General features: G+C 38.4%; 1 protein-coding gene across 3 annotated transcripts in view; it reads left to right on the top strand.

The window, feature by feature from the left end:
- The window catches only part of SHISAL1 (shisa like 1), an 84,489-nt gene that overhangs the window by 21,815 nt on the left and 41,968 nt on the right, over window positions 1-20,706 (top strand). For all 3 annotated transcript variants that reach the window (XM_086757634.1, XM_086757641.1, XM_086757628.1), the window contains exon 2: window positions 15,891-15,989. In XM_086757634.1, coding sequence (XP_086613760.1) covers window positions 15,923-15,989 — 67 coding nt within the window. In that variant the 5' untranslated portion in view covers window positions 15,891-15,922. The remainder of the gene's footprint in view (window positions 1-15,890; window positions 15,990-20,706) is intronic.

Below are 20,706 nucleotides of genomic sequence, written 5' to 3'. Positions count from 1 at the left end.
GCTATGTTTAAATCTGTCACGAATACACACTTTAGGATGAGGCAGCAAGGTTAACAGTCTCAATGCAAAGAAGAAGCAGAAGAAACCCTCAAAATTCATGCACATCAAATAAGGTAGTATTCTGGCTTTTGAAAACCATGTAAACCATTCCTTGGGCGGATGATTTCCTGTTATCACTAATATTTCAGTGCTTAGAAATTTTTCAGTATTGTGGCCAGGACAGTTAAAATTTTTTCCATTGTATTATTGTAGGATGGATAAGATACTAAATAAGAATAAGTTATGTCTTTGCACGAAAGACCTTGGATTGGCTAAGCATTCTTAGGAGGGCTGTGTTTATTTGCTGTGTTTTGCTGTAACTATAGATCTAGATTATTTTCTTAAAGAAAAACTTCTTGACAATATATTTTAAAGTTTATTTGACTGATGGTTACATTTTAGACCTACAGTAGCTAATACAGATGATGCACTGACTTTTCAAAAGCCCTTGGAAGAGGCTGAAAAGCCTCTTTTAGCATTGTTGTGGCGCCTGAATAGGACAGTAATCCTAGATGGTAATTACATGGCACAAATGACACTGAAACATGCTGTAGTCTGTGCTTACCCTTTTAACTGATGTTGAAGTCTAGGTATTAAAGCATGAGGATTCAGGGGCAAGGGGGTTAACCAAGATAAGGATTTTTTTGGGGGAGAGAGAAAATAGGACAACAAGGAGAATACAGAGTAATATATGACCTTTGCTTAAATACCACAAACCAAAGCAATACGTTTAATAGTGTAGAAGACAATTGATTACCAAGGAGGCTGAAGAATGGACTGCTGACCGATTTTTTTTTTTTTTTTTTTTTTTTTTTTGCTAGAAAAGATCATGTGTCAATGAACTTGGAGATGATGGGGAGGTATGGGAGGATTTTAGAGATAACTAGAAAGCAGAATAAAATTCAAGAACAGTAAGAGTTCTTCAGAAGCCATCTGGTCATATCTATTCCCACCATTTTGGTTGGAGGGACTAAATAATGATTTAAGCAGCTGAAGGAGGTAGGAGTTGGGAAGGATTAGAATAGTTATACAGGTGGGGAGAAATGACTTCTGCATCTGGCTCCTGTTTCCTTACCTGGATGACCCCATTTTCCATTACACTGTCACTTAGTTTCTGTCTCGTCCCCTCCTTTGCCTCTTGAAATATTATCCATCTTTCCTCCAGAGTTTTCAGAGGTGTCTCTGTGAGCTGTCCTTCCAGGTGATACAAGGAAGGCAGATTTCAATCCTTCTTTCTCCACATCAGACCTCTTTATCCGGGCGAAGGCTGGAATTCAGGTTTGGAACCTGTAGCTGAAGTGGGTTAATCCTAAATGTAAGAAACCCTTTTGCTCTTCACAGACTCCATTAAATTCAGTTCAGCTACATTTGAGTTCTAAGGATTTCATAATTCAGTATATTTTGGATATAATTTACTCTTCCAAGACAGAATTTATTGTCTGGGGTATATGACTTCATCCATACTGATAAATATATTATATAGTGAGCATCGAAGGCCTTATGATTAGTGAAAAGAAAATCGCTGCAGAATGAGCATCTGTGACGGCTGCCAAAAGGATTATATTTTTATTAGACAAGAGAGTAAAAAAAAATTTCTTACAATTGATACTTTGGGAACAGACCTTGAAAATGCACTGAGATACTAGGATTAAAATAATACTCCGCTCATAAAATTTGCATGCACATTGTGCCCCTCCGCTTTAGATGCCGTAGCACCAGCTTTTTTTTTTTTTGTCATGTTTTATGATCAGGTTTTATGATAAGTTTTCTGTGTTCCTCATTCAAGCAAAATAGCTAAAATGATCTGTATTACAGGATAGTGAAATTGTCACTTAACAGATGTAACTAGTTTCATATGGCTAAAATACCCAAAAGAATGGCTCATTGAGACCAGACTGTGAGAAACTGTTCCCTGTGCCAATAAGGGATTTTTTACATAGACTTTGATGAGGTAATGCATATGATGTGGTATTATTGCAGAGAGGAAGTGCAGTTATTCAGCCAGAATTTGAAGAAACAAAGCGTCTCGTTTTAAAAATCATTTTTGCGATCTAAAACTCTGCATTGTTACTTCAGTTCTTTAACACATGTAAGTTCTGTCCTGTTCCTCACTATCTCTGAATGTGGAGGTTAAATATAACCCTTCAAACATATCTAAGCTTGTTTTCTGTAATGGTTTGAAGTTATGTTGGTATCCCTGTATCCTTTCATCACAATCTTTCAGTAAATTGAGATGTGTATTTAATTAGCCACAGGTTAAATAATTATCTTTTAAATTCTTTGGGTCAGAGGCTGTAGGAGTATCTCAAAGATACAGTGGCTGACATCTAGTTCCTGTCCAAAAGTTGTAACTTAGACTTCTGGCTGCCGCTTTCCAACTTTACTAGTACAGAAGGCATCGCTATGGCTTATAATGACTTCAGAGTTGGCCATTGCTAAATAGAGTACAGCAGAACTACCTAGCCGTGCTCTCTTTGTATGTGAACTTTATGAAAATCATTTAAACATCGAGTGCATTTATATTCACATAGGTAATGGGTCTGGTTTGGGTTGGGTTTTTTTCCTAACTGGTCAGTTTCCACAGGAGCTTGGTATTTTTAATCAGTGTTTCCTGTTTAAGGCATTAGACCTAGAAACTTGTCACAGAGTTCTCAAATATGATGTATTCTTCCTTTATGAGTGTAACTGCTCTGTGCATCAGCTTCTTTTCTGTAAAATAGAAATAGTACCACCTCTCCATTTGTCTTTTTTCATTTCCTTAGGCTCTAAAATGTCTAGGAAAAGAAATGGACTGCATGACTGCAATATTGCTTGCTAATAATATCTTTGCTGTGTGACATATATGATGAATGCCATACTTTCTTCCTTACATATGAATTATTTGGACTTGCTGTGTTCTGTTGGTCATATTCTATATACTGATCTATAAGGTAAATAGGAAATTAATGTCACTGTCAAAGGAACCATTTTGGAAAGTTCTGTCAAAGGGAACTAGTGGGTGCTGCAACCGGAGACAAGTAGTGGTTTGTTACTACAGATGTGAGCATCTGATGTAAAAAGCTGATCTTGTTGACTTCAAGGCAAAACTCCCACTGACCTCAGTAAAGCTGGTATTTTTACCCTGAAACTTAATTACAAGTTAGCTAAGGACCTAATCAAAACACTATGGTAAAGTTACTTTGCACAAGGTGCAGAAACAAATGCCCTTCTCTATGTAGAGGAAACTTGCATAGCATAAACCAGTTGAGCTGAATAAAAATACATGGCTGGGTTGTGCTTATTTTATGCATGAGTCAGTGTACTTTCCACCTGCAGGTTATAAGGGGCTTAGTGTTAGTGCATGCTGAGGAAAGTTGGATTTAGAAGGATGCTGAAACTAGAAACTTAATAGTGGCTTAAAGAAATACGGGTAAATGGTTTTTTTTAGGAATACTTTTTCCCACTGTAGAACACAATTGTCAGCTCAGGGCCTGGCACATCCACAGGGGTGGTGATTCCTCAGTCAGTTGCTTTGTGGTCATGAGCCTGTGTTTGGGGTCATTTACTGTTTATGGGGACGGGGAGTGATTGTTCTGCAGTCTCCAGTGTATAGTGTGAGCCTGTTGACTTCCTACCAGACTTGCATATGTACCAAGCAAAGGTGAAATGGTGTTTCAAGTGTAGTTGACAGCAAAACCTTATTTCAGTAGTGACATAATTTTGCACCCAGCTGAATCCCATGGGACTTAGCCCATTGCTGAAACCAAGTATATTCATCAGTCTTTACAATGGCACTTAGTGCAGTTACATTCCTGAGACCTTTAATTTTTGCCTTTAAGCTTCACTGTTTAAAAATGTAAAACTAATCCCTATCTACATTGGAATTTTTCAACAAAGTAAACTATTCTAGTAACTATGGCAGAGAGAAGCTTGCGCACAGGTCACATGCAGTCAGTGCCAGCTTTGTGCTGGAATGACCCAGAGGTACCATGGCAGAACCTGTTTCACGTGCAAGCTGAGCTTTGCTCCCTCCCTGCCCTATACATGAGGCTTTCAGAGCCTCTTTCCAGCATCTCTTCCATACAGATTGTTCTCTGTGTACCACTGTACACATGTAAATGGCAAGTGTTTCAGGTTTCACAGGTACTATTGTAGTACTTGGAACTCTAAGGAGTATGCTCTGTGTGTATGATGTATGCCTCCCCACTGAGCATACACAAATAAATATTAAACAAAGGAAGCCAATTCTAAATTAATTGTTTCAATCTGCAGTTAATGCTTCTGGTACATTACTGTATTTTTGCTCAACTTTACAGGTTTCAATGGGGAGGGAGTGTTCAGTGCTTGATCCATGTGAGGTCAGGAAACAGGTTTTCTGTGGAATTCTAAACATTTTTTTCCAAGTAGCTTCTCTTCCACCTTCCTCTGTGCATAGCAGGAAAAAAAAAAGCACAGAAACGCCAAGCTAGACGTTAACTAAGCACTTTTTACATCCTGTGAAACAAAGTTTGGGGCCTGTCACCACCAGCAGCACAGCTTTGTTTTACTTGGTTTTTCAGTTCCAAAAATGCATGCTCAAAAAAAAAAATAAAATAAAAAGAAGATAAATTGTTGAAAGCCACAAGCCACTCTTCTGTTACTCTGTATGCCTTTTTTCCTTCTGCTTGGCAACCTCCACACCTGCTGTTCTGACTACTAAAAATTGTCCTTTCTTTTGTCCTGCATGTATTTCTGCCTAAGAGGAGAGGACAAAGGATTCACTAGCATTTTTCTTGGTTCTGCTCCCTTGTAACTTTCAAAATGAGGTTCTTGTTAACACTTCAGTGTTCTTAGGGGCTCTGAAATTTAGATTCTTTTAATTAGAATTGCTATGAGCTAGGATGGTTGCAGTAGCACAGGCACATACTGCTCTTAAACCCAGCTTTTTGATGTATTCTTTAAGGGTATAGCAGTGAAAAATGGCATTTTCTGCTGCAGTGTGAGGCCGGTGTGTTTAACAGGAATGAGGAAAAAGAGTAGGTGAAAGGAACTTACTCCTATCTTCTACCATAAATTTTTTTTCTCCAACATTTTTTTTGGTTCACAGCTCCCACACAGTTTCCTTTTTCCTTAGCCGGTACAGTGACAGCTCCTTATCCTGTTCTAGCCTACTTTAAGAACAGCCTTAATTTGTGATATTACTGAGAAATATTTCAGTATATGACACATTTGAATATACCATTGCAGATGTTTTAAAGAGGAAATCTGGTTCTTTTTCAGTTTACTTTGATGGGGGTTTTTCATAATTATCTTTAATGAGAGAGTGAGCAAAATTTGACCAAAATATTTCCTAGAATCCGAGGAGTTATCTACCTCTTAAGGGAACACTGATGGCTAGTTTCAGATTTCAAAAGTGAAAAAGTCTTGCCCTTTAGACAAATTCATAGAAGAGACAACCCATCCCAGAAACAACACTGCCTCCACCACACAAAGAGGCACAGTAGCATCAGTGCAGAATTTTCCCGCTTCACCCTAGGTGGCTACCTGGGCCGTTTTATTTCTCATAAGCCTTATTGCTGCCAGCGTGAAAGGGATATCAACACTACTCTGTAGTATGAAGACAGCTGCGCTGGTTGTAGATGTACTAACTAAAACACTGGAAGCAACATATATTTCTTCACAGAGCAGACGAGCCTACATGTAGATCTGCACTAGGACAGCTAGTATGCTTTCCCTTCACATTTAGAACTGGCTTGCAGTGCGTGTTGAGATGTTTTCCTTAGGAAACTTGGAATAATACTGCCAAAATACTTGCAGTGCAAATCCATCTATGTCAGATAAGCTACGCGTTGTGTTGGCATAGTAAAATGATCCTCGTGGTGGGAGGGGAAGGAAGTATTTTTGCTAGTTTAATCTCAACTGGCAGCTTCTTCCAGCACTACTACGTTTATCAGTTGCACCCTTTCCTGACTTAGCTAACCGTGCCAGCAAAATTAACTGGTTTTCCCATTGCAGTGTGTCCTGGTTTTAATGTGTTAAATAGCATAGTGACATTTTTGAGCAGGAACACAAGTTATCATTTGAACACTTGATGGCCAGAAGACCATTTTGGAGCCTTTTAGAGAGCACTAGCTCTAGTGCTGTAAGACAGGGCATGCTTAAGGTACTAACTTTGCAAGGATCAATGCTTAGTGGTTAGCCAGAGTTAAAGTACAACTCAGAATTGAGTAGTAATTTTTATTTGTAAAAGGAAACATCCTTCCTGAAGTTGATGGAAAGAGGAAAAAAGCATTCATGAGATTTCTGAAATCCTTTGAATTTGACATGTTTAATTTAATCTTTTTTTTTTTCTGAGACTGCTTTTAACTTTTGCTTAACTTACTCATCATATTTTTTCCACTTCTGAGCAAAATTATTTTTGAAACTGTTTTACAAACCCAGAGTGATGGAAGGTTAGAAACCAATGTATTTAGATACAGATAATGGTTAACGATGTTCAGGAATGCGAGAATGAAATAAAATTAAGATGTCTACAGACTTTTCACAGGAAGGTTATTTTTCAGGAAAGGCCATTTTGAAAGGAAAATGTATCAGAAGTGTTCCTATAGAAACTATAGGTAGTTCTTAATTTCCATATATATACAACTGACACATATTGGGGAAACCAAAAATTTATTAATGTTTATTTTTCACTAGACAAATTGTTGATATATTAAGTTTTTTTCTTAAATGGATAATAAAAATACACTAGCCAGGTTTACTGCCATGTTTGTAGGTACACATATTCTCACATTTTAGAGCTACGCTGTAATACAGAGATGAGCAATACTTGCCTGTCTATTAGATTTGGGAGATTTTCAAAACCTGCTTGCTGTAAAACCTCTAATAACTTCTTTTATTTCTCAGTAGCATCTTTAAAATTATATGGACAAACTGTTTCCAATAAACTAGTAGAATTTACATTATTAATTTAAAATATTACGGTTTCCAAGTATTAAATTAAAGTACATTTGCTCTGGTTTTGTACTGAAAGTAGCTCAAAAACGCAAGCTTTAAGTTTCCCTAGAGAAGAGCTTTGCATTTGTTAAAAGCTGAAATGATAATTTGTTAACAGTAAAGTTTTGTAATAATTTTAAAATTAATCCTGTCCTGCTCTCAAGCTCTCTTAGAAAATTATTACAAAACTATGTATTTCTCCTTTATAATTTTTGCCTTATGGAGGACCAAGAGCATTCATAATTTCAGAGTCAAAATTCAGTTGTTTCAGATTACTTTGTTCCACAAATAGACCAGACTTGATAGTTTCATCTTACTAGATGTGTTTATTGATTCATTAACGACAATGAGGGTGATAGAACACTGGAACAGGTTGCCCAGAGAGGTGGTGGATGCCCCATCCCTGGAAACATTCAAGGCCTGACTGGATGAGGCTCTGAGCAATCTGATCTGGTTGGGGATGTCCCTGCTTCTTGCAGGGGGGCTGGACTAGATGACCTTTAAAGGTCCCTTCCAACTCAAACCATTCTATGATTCTGTGAAGCACTCATTTCAGCTCACAGAGCTGGCTAATCTTAGAAGCTGGTTGCACAAAGTCATTCAGCTGCTTTCTTTAACTCAATAATCCAGGTAAACTCATCTGAACTGAGTTTAGTTCATTAAAAATGACAATTCTGGATGACTGCAACAAATCTTTATCAGCTGCCTACACTCATGCTGATACAGTACATGCAAATGAGAATATATGAATATTTCAGTCTCTTAACAAAACTAAGTAGTGTTCAGAGCACTAGGAAAGGTTGCAGCTCTTGGCTGCAGAAGGAATTTTGCTTATGAGAAGTGAGAAAGTTGTCACTAACTTGTAGCTGAAGTTAACTATCAGTGTCAGTACATATCACAACTGCAGCTGTTATTTTTTACATAGATTACTGTCTCTGCAAAGTAATTGAGGTATTTTTCCCCAAAGTGAGATCTAACATATACATTGAAGGGCCACTTGTAGGACAGACAACAATCTAAAATTTTATGACCTTCATCAGCAGTAAATCCAGGAAACCAAATATTTTTCCTACCAAATGCAAATCATAATGAGTTGCACCAAGAAATTGATTAGCTGAAGTTTGTTTGCTCTACAGCTACATTGCAGTAATATCTTTAATATCTTTAGTTTTGCTATGGAGACAGTGAGGAATTTGACTGACTAAAATCCGTTTCCAACTTGCATGTGTATGATGCAGGGTGTAGGTGTAGGACAGGTCACAATGGCTGACTAAATGTGTTGGTGAAAAGAGAAAGGGGTAAAAGAGGCAGCAGATGAATGAGTGGTTTTGACAGCTGTAGCATGTACAGGTTTCTTGGCATTGTCCTATTAATAACAGCTATAGACTGCTTGAAGTTCACGAGATTGTCTTCAAGCTGTACTTATAGCTTTATTTTTTAGGACTCATGCATGTTGTCTCTTCATAGCTGTTTGAAAAATAGCTGGGGGAAGTAATAAACATGGGGAGGTGAAATAAAAAAAAGTAGTTTATATTTTCAATTTTAATATTTTTTTTTTAAATAAGAGGGAATAATTTATTGACCAATTTAGTATAATATAAATTTGCTCATCTTTAGCAACACCAAAACCCTAACTGCAATGTTTTATCTGCAGTTGTGTAGAGACTCACACATACTTAACTTCAAGCGTATGTGTAGTAAGATGGTTTTAGGGAAGTGACACTGAGTAGTGTTAATGCTGTATTATAATCCATAAGGCTTTCTACCAGCAATTCTTTTTCATAGATTATTTCAGTCATTTCAGGTAAGACAACTGTCAGCTGAAAACTAGCATCTGCTTTTCATAAACATTTTATTGAGGTTATTGCAGTGTGAAACCACATGTTTTCTTAATAATCAAGTTTTTTCATGCCTATTACATTGCTGCCTTTGTAGTAAGATTGTAATTTCATTGTAATAGCATTCATTAACTCATATTAGGTGCATTTTTAAGCCTGTTTTAATGTGAGAAGTGAACAGAGCTGGACTAGAAGTTAGGTTTGGACCACAGCCTTCTCTTTTCGGTCTAACTTTAAACAGCTTTCCCAAGCACTGTGATTGTCTCTGACAAATTATTCATCCTCTTACTGCTGGCACAATGCAAGCAGTGTTGTGTGTTGTCTTCAGGTGAGCAAACAGGTTGAGAGGAGGCCATTTCCCTGCTGATGATCTTCCTTGTCCTGACAGTGTAGGAAGTGCAGCAAAGTTACTATGTGTTTGAAGTTAGTGAGGGTGTTTTCCAGGAGGAGTCTGGGGAATAAGAGATGACGGAAATCAGAACTTTTCTAGATATCATTTAATCGTAACTGTGAAAGATGACGCAGTCCCAAGAGAATGGGACTTCGTAGAGGGAAGCCCCTCCGCTGCAAATGCTGCTGTTGCATGATTGCCCAGGGCCAGGTCCCTGGTACTCACTGAGACTGGAAGCACTGCTGGACATCAGTGTGAAAAGGAGGAGTCATCCTCATTTATGTCACATGTGGTGGTATATTTTTACCTATATAGTTACGTCTGTATGTCAGTGTACCTATCTTGGCATGACAGTGATCTACCTCTGTATATTTTGATTAACTATGAGAATTAGCAGAAGCTCTATGGCTCTCTGCACTGTAATGCTGTAATTTTATTTACCTTGGAAGAGTTGGCAGCTATTGGGGTATTTATTAGGACCTTCTGGGCACTAAGAAAATATAAACAACTGAAACTGAAACAACAACTGAAGTTACATGTACAATATTGCCATAAAGTGTAGAGCCAGATTTAAGAGGAGGTATAGCAAATACAATATTTCCTTAAAAAAAAGTAAGTGGAAGTTGTTAGCCTAAGAAAAGGCTGAGTGAAGATATGATAGGACTTTTTGTATATATTAATTAAAGACTGATGCAAAGAGACGTGTAACCAATGTATCTGTCAGTACATTGTTCTCCAGCTCCACTGGGGATAGGATTGGCTTGAATCAAAGCAAAAGAGCTGCATGTTAAACTTTGGAAAACCTTTCTAGCCTTGAGGTCAGAGAAACACTGGAAGGGAATTGCCTGGGAAGGCTGGAAAACCCCTCTGGTGGCAGAGATTCTGTGTAGAGAATTTTTATGCTAAAAACGGTTTAGTTTACTTAATCCTGTGACAGAAAGGTGGATTAAATGGTCTCTTGAATCTCCTTATTTTGTGTTATTCTATGCAGAGAGCGAACTTGTGAGGCATTGCTGATGTATTTAATAAATTCTCGTGCTAGCTCCTTTTGTTTTTTTAATAACAAAAAAAAAAAAGGCAAAATGTGCCATGTTTTTCAAACATCTCTTCTAAACATAGCTTTTCTATTCCTTCAGAGTGAGGGGGAAATTATTTCTACGTAAAAATCTTGCCACATGAAATAGTTATTTCTCTTGGCGGCTTTTCTTTCCAATGATTCATTCACTGATTCCCTTCAAGAAAAGACAGCTAGATAAAACTCTAAAGGTAACAAAAGCAATGTATGTAGCAGCAGAGTAAGGGCTAAAATGTCATGGTGTGTAAGTAAAAAGTAAAATCTGGCATAATGATCTGATACGTATGTCTGGTCTCTGCACCTGAAGCCCGTGGTGAGGAAGGATGTTAAAGGCAAAGGAGTTCAGTTTCTGTAGTGATGGTGAGAGTTGAAGTTACAGTGTAACTGCAGGCTCTTCCTCAGCAGAAACAAAAAGCCACCCTCCTGCTGTGTCTCATATTAATGTCTTTTCTCCTTGATAATAACATTACAGCACATCTCCTTTGAATGTTGCTCTCTTTGAATCATTCATTGTTGCTTCTTCTGCAAGGGAAAGCAATATTCCTAACATAGTCCTTATTCCATGAAAAAATAGCAAAGTACTTAAAAAACATGTTAGGACCATGTCTTCTATTTCAGAGTAGACATGTTGAAACATGGAATTAAAAAAAAAAACCACTCTAAAACTATGATTCCTCAACAATTTCTTTAGTCTACTTTATGATTTAGCTGCAGAGATACTTGTGATTGCTAGCAGAAGGGAGGAGGTGGTGTGAGGCTAGGAATCTCAAAGAATATGGAGAAGGATGGGCATTCTTCCCTGCACAGTGACCACAAATAAGCTTAAAATGGTGGATTAAAAGTTACAGTTATAGAGTCATAGAATGGTTAGGGTTGGAAGGGACCTTCAAAGGTCATCTAGTCCAACCCCCCTGCAAGAAGCAGGGACATCCCCGACTAGATCAGGTTGCTCAGAGGCTCATCCAGCCTGGCCTTGAACGTTTCCAGGGATGGGGCTTCCACCACCTCTCTGGGCAACCTGTTCCAGTGTTCTACAACTCGCATTGTAAAAAATTTTTTCCTAATATCCAGTTGATGCATTAGACCACCCTTCTTATTGCTGATTTACAGAACTAGAAAGAAAACCTAATCTCTTAGTCTCCAAGCCTTCAAATTTTATGAAAAAAAAAAAAAAAAAAAACCAACCCTACAACCAAATCTACATTTCCTCCTTCCTTCAAATGTAATTCTTTAAATTAAAGTGCCCTATCAGTCTTGAATCATATTCAGCTAGATCACCACTAATTAAAATGTTTCTATAATCTCTGTTCTGTGGCCTAGCCTTAGGAAATACTTTGTTCAGCCCCGATCGGACCAGACTACGCAGTCTCTCTCTCACTCCCCCCACCTTCCAAGAGAACAGGGAGAGAAAATATAAGGAAAAACGGCTCGAGATTTGAGATAAGGACAGGGAGAAATCCTTAAAGTTACCGTCACGGGCAAAACAGACTCGACTTGGGGAAAACTATTCATTTATTACTACAAACAGCAGGATAATGAGACAGAGAACAAGATAACCTCCCCCCACCTCTCCCTCTTCCTGAGCTTAACATTATCTCTACTACCTTCCCCTCCCGAGCGGCACAGGGGGGAAGAGGGAATGGGGGTTGCAGTCAGTTCATCATACGTTGTTTCACGCCGCTGCTTCATGGTCGGGGGAAGAACTCCTCACATTCCTCCCCTGCTCCGTTGTGGGGTCCCACCCCTATGCCACAGTCCTTCGTGGAACTGCTCCGGCGTGGGTCATCTCTTCCACAGGTGCAGTCCCTCTAGAACAGCTGTCCCAGCGGGCCCTCCACGGGCCACAGCTGCCTTCAGGCATCCACCTCCCCCAGTGTGGGGTCCTTCACGGGCTCCAAGTGGATCTCTGCTCCTCCGTGGACCTCCATGGGCTGCAGGGGGACAACCTGTTCCACCGTGGTCGTCACCACAGGCTGTAGGGGAATCTTGGCCAGGCTTGGCCAGGAGCCGCATTACTCCTCCCCCTCACTCTGAACTGACCTTGGCATCTGCAGCCGTTCCTCACAACAGGCTGGCAGATGTCTCTCAGGATCTTTTTTACATCTTATTCACTTCTCATCTCCTTTCCACTTCTTGCAGCCGGGCCGGAACGAGTCGGGCCCAGTCGGCTGCCTGGCGAGAGGCCAGAGGGTGAGGCCTGCAAGGCCCATGAGGCCTGCGCCTCCCCGTCTGCACCTCTGCCCTCGCTCAGCTTCTTCACATCTTCTCTTCTCTCTTTTTTTTTCTCTCTGTTTTCCCCTTCTTAAATACGTTATCGCAGAGGCGTTATCACGGGACATTCTGCTACCAATTGGCTCGGCCTTGGCCAGCAGTGGGTCTGCCCTAGGCCCGGCTGATTCCACTGAACAAAGGGGAGCAACTTCTAGCAGTTTCCTACAGAAGCTACCACCTTAGGCCCCCCCTCACTAACAAAACCAGAACAATGATCTAGGCACTTTCTTTTAGCATGCCACCTCTTTTCCCGTCTGTCTCTTCCACCTGGCTGGTTGAGCTGTAATAGCTCGGAGACAACCTCATGTTACTGCACTAAATATGGCTGCTTTAGTCGGACAACAGCCTGTAAAAAAAAAAAAAAAAAAAAAAAAAAAAAAAACCAAAAAAACAAAATTCAAAATGGTCAAGTAGTGAACAGTTAGTTGTAACTCTGTTCTTCTAAAAATGGTCATATTCAGTTTAATAATAGTTTTAAAATTGAAGCATTTCCCTAACATCACAAATATGTACATATGTATACATATACATGGATTCTGTCACTCTCCTGGCCTTTGATGTCTGGCTCTGGTGTTCTAGTCTTTCACTCTGATCTTCCCAGCTGGCACTTAATAAAATACAAACATCACAAGACTGATGAAAATGCCAGTTTCATTGTTGCCAGTTCTATTGGGCATAATTAAATGAATGTTCCCCTCCCTGAAAAGCATCTAGATTTCTGCCTACAGCGGTGATTAAAAAATTACCAGTAAGGCTGTATATACTCAATTGCTAGCAAGACTGTATTTTTCAAAAAACATGCATCTTATTTCCAGTCAGAGTTAGTCTTCCATAACTGATATTTTTTTTTTTTTTTTTTTTTTCCTGCCTGTCCCCCCTCTCCCCCATCATTATCACTGCCTGGTCAAATTGCATGCTAGTAAGTGAGATATTTTACAGAAATCTTCTGTATTATTACTATCTTTAAACTAACAACTAAACAACACTGAGAGAAATAAAATTTACTTTACCGTAAGCCCACAGTGATATGCATTAATTATATTACTCTCCTGTATTATTTATGAATTGGATTCTATATTAACCATTTCATTAACTTCCTTTAGATCCACATCATGCTCACGAGCTTGTAATTACCAATATTATCTCATTTACTTCTAAAAATCTCTTTAGTTTTCTTCAGGTCCTGTGAAGGCTGCCATAGTTTCCCAACAAACTGAAGAAAGAATATATATGTCCCCCAGTCAAATCTTCTAAAATAACTAGATACAAATTACACAGAGTTGCAAATATCAAATTGTGAACCTTAGTATCAACTCATTTGTGTAATCCTAAATTATTCTTGATATAGAAATATTTAATAGTCTCAGCTATACCAAACATCTGCCTTTTCCCAGATTCACAACAGAAGTGCTTATTGATCTCTTTTTAATTAACTGTTACTAAAGCCAAGATTTTGCTCTAGTAATGAATCACTATCAGGATTCCTGCAGCTTTGTTTTACTCAGGAGAAAACCTTATTCCTTTTATTCCTAACAATATTTGTGATAGTTTCTTCTTTGTATCTGTTTTTCTTTATTAAACTCCTGCATTCTTAACCTCTGGTTTATACTCAGTATTTTACTTTTTTATGCAATTCTAACTCTAAGTCTGCTTGGTGTTTTAATTAATTCTGAAAAAAGGTGGCGGCTTTTTCAAACAAGATTGATGCTTAGAGAAATATTCTTAATTAGCAATCATCGTTTCCTGCACTTTTTTTTCCTTTATAATGTTATGATTTCTAATTGTTTTACCCTTGGAAGAACTAACTTATTTTAAAGCTACAAATACAGCAATTTGGATGTTAATCAAGCTTGCAGATAACAGGATAAACTATCATGATTTCTTGTACAAAAGTTACTACTGATTTTTAGGTTTGTGATTTTTTTTTTCATTAACTAACATGACTTCTTAGAGAATCTGCTTGTGCTAGACACAGCATGTATTGCTAGTGAGAAATCTTTTGTCTCTAAACACTTAATAGATAACACTGTGTCTCACCTCCTATGCCCACATATGTTATTCAGAATTTAGTTATTCATGATAATGTTGATTTTTCACCCTCTCCCCTTTTGTTACATGCAAGCGCAGTTGTCTTGGGATTTTAATTTGATTCAGTAGATTGTAGTAGACACCTATTAGTAAACTACCTAGTATTTATATGATACAGCACTGATTTTATAAGCACTTGGCATCATGTTGCTTTTGAGCTGTCAGAAACAAACAGCGTAATTTTTTGACATAAAGTGCCATTTTCCTTTCTCTTTTCCAAGTTGCTCTTTACACCTTGGAACAATTTTTTTAACAGCCCAAGAAAATTAGACTCACCCCATCAGCTTTCAGTGGCACCACCTAGGCTTTCTGATTTGTAGCCTAGGCTCTCAGTGGTGGTGTACAAACCAATGAATTACCTCTTTGTTATTCCGTAGTGTCAACCTGAGTTTGGGACACTGAAGACCTTATACATCCAGTGTTAGTCTGCATTAGCGGTGGCGAGATAAGGTACCAGACATTCCTACTGATGTTGATGATGACATTTGCGTAGGGACAGAGCCTCTGCTAAAGCTGTGGAATGTGCAGCTGGTGACGTTGAATCAATGTGGATGTAAGGTGCATTTGGACTCACGCAGATGTGGGGCTGTTCTGAAAAAAATTAGGATAGCCTTTTTATGATGACTGCCAGCCAAACTGCATCACATCTCACCCTCATTTCTAGGAAAACAAGAATTAATAATCCCATTAAATGCTCTGATTCTAATGAAAAGACATTTTTTAAATGTTTCCCACCATCTCAGTTACTCGACCCACTTTCTGAACGACTGCACCCTCTAATGGGGTAAACCAGCTTGACTTTCAAAGCAGACAATTTATTTTTATATTGTTTGTATTCTTCTGGTCCTTGTAGGCATAATACAACAGCCCATTCTTGTGACAGTAAAACAAGCACAGTTTTGCTGAATGTAGATTATAGGGGAGGTGTGAATATCTAATAAAGACTTTATATGATTCATCTCTGCTCTGGCTTAATGAGAAGTATGTAAATAGCTGTATGCCTTAATGGTGAAATGAGAAAGGAATTTTAAGATCATAGAAAGGAGAATTTATTTCACTTCTAAGTCTAGAAAAAAGTTTTTTGTTGAGGGTCTTTTGTGGTGTTTTTTTTTTTTTTCTCCTTATTGTGTGAAGCCATCTTATTGTACCAAAGTTTTGTGGGGAAGTAAAAGTTTGAACAATGAAAATGAGATGAAATAGATACTTAACCGTCATGTTGCATCTTGTCAAACAGATAATTCTCTAATGGACCAATGAAAGCCAACGATGACAAGTTGTGGTCAACAGTCCTTGAATGTGCTGATGGTTCTGCTTTCATTACTCTTGTCAGCAGGTAACTTTTATACTTTGAATTTATCTTTCACTGATGGGTGCCACAGGGAAAAACTAATTGCAATTTAATATTGGGTTCCTACAAAACAAACAAGATCAAATGGATTGTTAATTGAGTAATAAATAAATAAAGCCTCTTTGTATCTAAGAACTGGAAGCTGGAATTTGAAATGCAATTGAAAATTCTGTTTAAAAAGGGAAAAAGTGGTGGCACACTTGATGTGGTAAATCTGCCTGAAAATTAAAAAGAAACAAAGCTGCTGTTTTGATACGCTAGGTTTTCAGCTCATCTAAAATAAAAAAAGCAAGCTTTACACCACCGTACAATCTAACCATTTTGCTAAATGGCCATCTACAGGAAGCAGAGCAAGTCAGGTTCCAATTGTGTATCTTTATATGTGCACAGAAAAGAGTATGTAAGCATGTGAAGGACTGAACTTGGAACTTCAGCTATTCTTGAGATGAGTACATTAGCTAGAATGTAGCTTGTCTTACATATATTTAAAAGAAAAATGCATGACATCATGGTACACAAATATTATGTTATTTTCCTGAATCTAAAGAATTCACTGGACCAGGGAGTGTTTTCAGAGATTTTTCTGCTGGTGCTTGGTAGTTCTGCCCTAGATGTTTGCTCTTAGTGCACGGAAAGAATTTGTGCAGAAATCTGTCAGTTGTTAGACGGAGAATTAGTCAAATGCTATGATTATTAGTTGCATTTGTTCTTCAGGAGTTATTTGTGAGATTAAGGTTTTCTATAATGATGAATGAATATTAAAAAAAAAAATAAAAGGGTTCTTAGTCCAAGTAGATTTGATTCTATGAGTTTTTAACTTTCAGTACAACCTCTTTGAAGCATTTTTTAATCCAAAAAGATTTTTTTTCCCATTACTCGTCTTTATTCCCTTGTACTACATCACATCCCTAACCACCATACTTAAAACTTTACCAAGCATTATCTATCTTGAAGTATCCTTGTGCTCCAGTAAGAGTTGTTACTACTCAATCGAGACCAGCCCTGAGGAGAAGTACTTGGGAGTGCTGGTGGATGAGAAGCTCAACATGAGCTGGCAGTGCGCTCCTGTGGCCCAGAAGGCCAACCGCATCCTGGGCTGCATCAAGAGGAGCGTGGCCAGCGGTCGAGGGAGGTGATTCTCCCCCTCTACTCTGCCCTGGTGAGACACCACCTGGAGTACTGTGTCCAGCTCTGGTGCCCCTAACATAAGAAGGACATGGACCAGTTGGAGAAGGTCCAGAGGAGGGCCACAAAGATGATAAGAGGGCTGGAGCACCTTTCCTATGAGGACAGGCTGAGAGAGTTGGGGCTGTTCAGCCTGCAGAAGAGGAGGCTCTGGGGAGACCTGATAGTGGTCTTCCAGTACCTCAAGGGGGCCTACCAGAAAGATGGGGAGAGGCTGTTCAGTAGGGCCTGTTGTGATAGGATGAGGGGTAATGGTTTTAAAATAGAGGGAGATTAGATATTAGGAAAAAAATTTTTACAATGAGGGTTGTAAAACACTGGAACAGGTTGCCCAGAGAGGTGGTGGATGCCCCGTCCTTGGACACGTTCAAGGCCAGGCTGGATGGCCAGCAACCATGAGCAATCTGATCTAGTCGGGGATGTCCCTGCCTCTTGCAGGGGGGTTGGACTAGAAGACCTTTGAAGGTCCCTTCCAACCCAAACCATTCTATGATTCTACTCTGCCTGCATAATGCTTATAAAATTCAGTGTTAGATCCTTATCAATTAGTTCAAATGTGTGTTTTGTTGCCCACAGTCTCATTGCTTGTTTACAAGTGTTTAAGTTGATTCTTGCTAATGATAGTTCATTATTTAGCTATAACCACCACAGTCCTTTTGTTATCAATATTATAATATTATCAACAAGGCTACTTCTCTGCCTAATCTTAAAATGCTATTTTCCTTTAGAGTCCTTCCACAGATATCGCTATGTATGGCGCTGCGTCCCTAGTTAGGTAACTACCCTCCTCCCGTGTACTAGAATCAGACACAGGGGTTGTAGCAGCTTCTTTGTTGTTTTCCAGGTTAAAGTCACTTCAGAAAGCTGTTTCCCTGGTGCATGAATAAAAGGCAATTCTTCAGGACTTCAGTGAATGTATTCCAGTGATCAAACATCACAAAACTTTTGCAGCTGCTCTAGTCTCTTCTGTTGATTTTTGTTAAGTTTTCATACCTTTACCACTCTTTATAGGAGACTTCTGCTAAAGACCTCCTGAGATCCCACTTCTCCAACCATTTTTCTCAAGATAATAAAAATATATTTGTTCCAGTTGAATAGGACACTGTGATTACACTGTGTGTGCCAATAGAAGTAGTCAGCCACTGGTACATATACACACTTATTCCCTCAAACCCAAACATCAATCCAGTGTTCTGATATTTTTTTTCTTTTAGAAGTACTGCCTCTGAAGTACAATATTTTTATTTGAAATTAATTGCATATAGCTTTTACTTCTTACATAATCTATCTATTAAAATCACAAAGTATTGTCTCCGTAAACGTGCACCTTATCCTCTTGTTGCTCCTTGGCTCTTAGTATTTTATTATCTGACATCTACTATTAGCAAGTAGAGTAGAGGCTTAATTTGAAATCATCAGAAGCCTTTCATGCCAGCCGAACTCTGCTCCTTGGGGAATTTTACTACTGACGTCTGTAGGAGCAGGTTTAGGTCATTGCTAACTCACACACATTTTACAGGATGAAATTTATTATTTATTATTTTGCAGCCAGCATGAATGTAATTTTTTTTCTTTTGTCTAAGACAGGTCAGCTTTCATAAATGAAAACTGCTGGCTTTATGCAGTAAAAATGACGGTGATAAAATAGGATGGTACTCTCACTGGAATGATATGAACATCATTTTTAAGCTAAGCTGAAATCAAAATCTAATGGCAAGACTCTTTTTGAGTTCCCTAGATTTACAGACTTCTGTCTGTAAGATCATGCTTTACTTACGAGTCTTTGATACACTAAGATTCACAGTCTTAGTACTAAATTTCTAAAATCTGTATGCATGGTTGAAAACTGCACTTAACAATTGGAAATGAAACTTTCACTGGCTCCCTAGGCAGACTGAAGGCAAGGGTGTGAGTAAAAGAATAGTTCCCAGAGCCGCTGTTCTCAGAGCCCGGTCTTCATTGTGTCAGAAAAGGAGAGAAGCAGCGACAGTGGCAGTAGAGCAAAGGTGTGGTCAGATACAAAGGTCATGGCTCAGAATGCGGATGAAGTTTGGCAGCTTTAGCTGTGTGGTTCAGAAGGAGATGCAGTTGGCTAACGTGGGCAAAATGTTCTCAGGGGAGGGACAAATAATGCTGAAAAGAAAGGCTATGGCTCCGTTTAAAGAAAGGGTAACATTGGATTGAGAATACTGAAACTTCAGACTTATTTTATTTCAGTGCTATCAAGATCACAATGGCATGCAATTTTAGAATTTGTGAACGCTTACTGGTTGTACTAGCCACACAAAGAATACACAATAAAGTGAGGAGCAGTATGCAGTCATGCCAGAATACCCTTTCTGACCACTAACTCTTAGATTTGCTTTTCAGTACTGTTGATACTTGTATTAGGAGTGAAACACATTTATAAAATCAGAGATGGTGGTAAGGCTTTTATTAAGAAGCAAAACCTGTCAGATCATTTGCAAGTTCCAGTATTTTTTCTTTGAAGTAAGAAATTAATGTCCTAATAGCAGAATTATCAGAGGATCTCAAATGACTTGCATTGTGCTAAGTAAAATGTATACATATGAATATTTCTGTGGATCCATATGGTAAGCTTATAAAGACCAGCCATTCTGAAAGCCTTGGGACTTTAAAAATTTAGTAGCTAAATTAAAAATTTAATCAGCATTACACAGATCTCTAACTGTGAACAGATAGGGAAGTAACAGTTTGATGTACTGTTTACTTCGAAAGGTAGAGAAGATAAATCTTAAGTTGAGTTTAAATCGGTTATTTGAAGCATGACAGACCATTCTCCTCTCAAAATTAGTAAAAACAGACATAGGAGCATCTATATCACCTCTTCAGTAATACTTTTAAAAAATAGTATGAGAATTTGCACATGCAACTCCACTTAAAAACAACTGCCGTCTTTGCAACAGACAACTTAGGAGCCCTTCAGGTATAATACTTTTATCTGAAGTATTTCTGTAGAAATAAGGCTCTTTAATTTAAGCAAAGTTATATTCAGGAAAAATACAATAAACAAAGTGTATTTTTTTTTTTTAATCTCTGATTCTCAAAGAAGCAAAGACAGCAAGTAAAATTACACAAATTACAATAAATGGATAAAGTTTTTTTCACTGTGTACTAGGTCTGGCTGGGATGGTGTTAATTTTCTTCACAGCATCCCATATGGTGCTATCTTTTTGACTAGTGGCCAAAAGAATGTTGGTTAACACACCAGTATTTTAGCTATTGCTGAACAGCCCTTACACAGGGTCAAGGCCACCTTTGTTTCTCATTGTGCACCCCAGCAAGGTGGCTACGGTGGGCAAGAGCCTGGCAGGAGACTTAGCTGGCACAGCTGACCCAGACTGACTGAAGTAATATTCTGTACTATATAATGACATGCTCAGCAATAAAACTGGGATGGGAGGTTTTTGTCTTATTCATTTATAAAACAGTCTTTATCTCAACCCATGAATTTTCTTGTTTTACACTTCTGATTCCCTTGCCCATCCCACTGGAA

Source organism: Chlamydotis macqueenii, chromosome 1 (genome assembly GCF_036417535.1).
Source record: "Chlamydotis macqueenii isolate bChlMac1 chromosome 1, bChlMac1.mat, whole genome shotgun sequence".
Lineage (NCBI taxonomy): Eukaryota > Metazoa > Chordata > Aves > Otidiformes > Otididae > Chlamydotis > Chlamydotis macqueenii.
This window is presented reverse-complemented; position numbering and strand designations above follow the sequence as displayed.